Raw genomic sequence first — 1,989 nt, 5'->3', positions numbered from 1 at the left:
CGGGCTGCCCTTCCTGTATCCCCAGCCGCGTGCCATGCCCCCTGCACAGCATCATCCTTGAAGGACAGGGAAGAGCATCTCACCACAGAGCCCATGCCTGCCTCGGGGCTGCAGACCCCACTGGCATGGGGAGTGGGGCACAGCCCATGCTCAGGGGCAGCCCAGCTGCTCACCTTGCACTCGCAGCCCATCTGGTACCGCTGGTTTAGGCTCTTCTTCTGGGTCGGGCTCAGCGAGTCCCAGGTGGAGACCAAGTCGCAGAGCGTGATGTGCATCTTGCCATTGCCCTCTGACTTGCCTGGGGAGAGGCCAGACAGCGCCGCTCAGAGGGTCCCCCCAGGCACCCCGGGACCTGACGTTGACTCAGGGTGCCTGGGGCTCAGCCTGGCCTGGGGAGCTGGAGGCTGCTGCAATCCAGCCCCTCCTGCCATGCACTGTCCCTGGTGAACCCCAGGGAGCAGAGTTCCCCCAGCTGCCTCTGCCATAGCCTGGGGCTGCCAAGCACAGCCAGGACGCAGCTGGGGGTCCACCAAGGGCTGGTGGTGGGAGCAGGAGGACTCGTGTCCAGGGAGTGGACACACACGTCACAGGCGTCTCAGGAGGCATGTGAGGCAGCAGGGCCAGCACTGCAACCGATGTCCCCCAAGAGCCCTCCCTCGCGGCTGCCCACCTGCGATGAGATACTCCTTCTTCCCGCCGGTGTCCAGCAGCCGGCCGCACACGGCGGTGGACGGAGCCGTGTAGATGAACTCTATGTCCTTGTCGGGGCCCTTAAACATCTGGGGAGAAGGAGCAGGAGTGAGCAGCTGGCACAGAGGCTGCCCTGTTCCCCCAGTCTCCTGCCCCGATGTGCCCCGTTACCTTGATCTGCTTGATTTCATACTGGATTCGTTTGATTGGATTCCCATATATATCATTCCCTGAATCCACCTCTTTCGCAGAGACGGCCTTTGCTCGGATCACTGCAATGGAGATGTGTTGAGGTCAGCAGGGGTGGGCAGGGTCCGGAGGTGCTGCCAGCACCACATGGTGCTGCCTTGGCGGGACGGTCCCGCTCAGCCCCCCATCCCACAGGGGCTCCCAGCCTCACCTGAGGTTGGCTGCCCTCCTCGCCCACAGCAAACCCTGCTGCCCTCCCCACAGATGCCCTGCTGCCCGTGGGGCTGTCACACGCTGTCCCCAAAGGGACAGGGCTCTGGTATGCGTGGGGTAGCAAGGGGCAGCGTTGCAGCAACACCCTCATGGTGGGTGACAAGGAAAGGTCACCCCAGGATCACCCAGCCCCACCACCGCCAGCCGTGCTGGACCAGTCACCCTTGGCCAGCACTGGCTCAGCCTCTGCCCAGCTCCTGCCAGAATCGTGGGCACAGGCTGGCCCTGCCCGGGCTCATGCCCATCACCCAGATGGCACCAGGACAGCTAAAACTTGCCAGCAGCATCCTGGGAGCACCGTGGTATTTGTCCCACTGTCATTATTTAAACCAGTCTCTGATGAGGGCCCCAGCCAAATGCCCACATGGCCTGGCCGGGCTGGAGGAGAAAAGAGCAGAGGGAGATGTTTGGAGGGTGACCTTTGGGTGCAGAGGGAGGCAGGAGCCACGTCCCCGTGGCACTGTCCCAGCCGCTTGCTGCGGCCAGCATGGGCGTCAACGCTGCCCACCAAGTGCCTGCACAGGCAGCTCGTGCCAGGGTGCCCGGCCCCACCAGGCCCCTGCCAGCCCCTCTGCACCCCCATGCTGGGGGAAAGCGAGTCCTGGGACCAGGCTGCCTTCGCACCCCACAGCCAGAGCATGGGGTCTCCGTCCCACCACGGAGGGGTCCCAGCTCTCACAGGGCGATGCTCTGGCTGCCAGCTCGCTGCCAGACCTCAGCTACTGCTGCACGGAGCCTCATGCCATGCAGGCGCAGAAACCGCATCCTCTCGGGGCCAGCAGCTGCGGGGTGTCGCTTCCTGCCCTTGCTGCCTGCAAAAATAACCTGGGGACGCCA

At 64.4% G+C, this 1,989-nt stretch overlaps 1 protein-coding gene across 1 annotated transcript in view; it reads right to left on the bottom strand.

The window, feature by feature from the left end:
- Positions 1-970, bottom strand: part of TIMP2 (TIMP metallopeptidase inhibitor 2) — a 1,457-nt gene extending 487 nt beyond the window's left edge. The window contains exons 1-3 of the mRNA XM_010291975.1: positions 862-970; positions 671-779; positions 174-298 (exon numbers count right to left, since the gene is read on the bottom strand). Coding sequence (XP_010290277.1) covers positions 174-298; positions 671-779 — 234 coding nt within the window. The 5' untranslated portion in view covers positions 862-970. The remainder of the gene's footprint in view (positions 1-173; positions 299-670; positions 780-861) is intronic.
- Between the last annotated feature and the right edge of the window lie 1,019 nt (positions 971-1,989).

This window comes from Phaethon lepturus, unplaced genomic scaffold (assembly GCF_000687285.1).
Source record: "Phaethon lepturus isolate BGI_N335 unplaced genomic scaffold, ASM68728v1 scaffold43307, whole genome shotgun sequence".
NCBI lineage: Eukaryota > Metazoa > Chordata > Aves > Phaethontiformes > Phaethontidae > Phaethon > Phaethon lepturus.
Note: the sequence above shows the minus strand (reverse complement) of the source record. Positions and strands in the feature narration are given on the sequence as shown.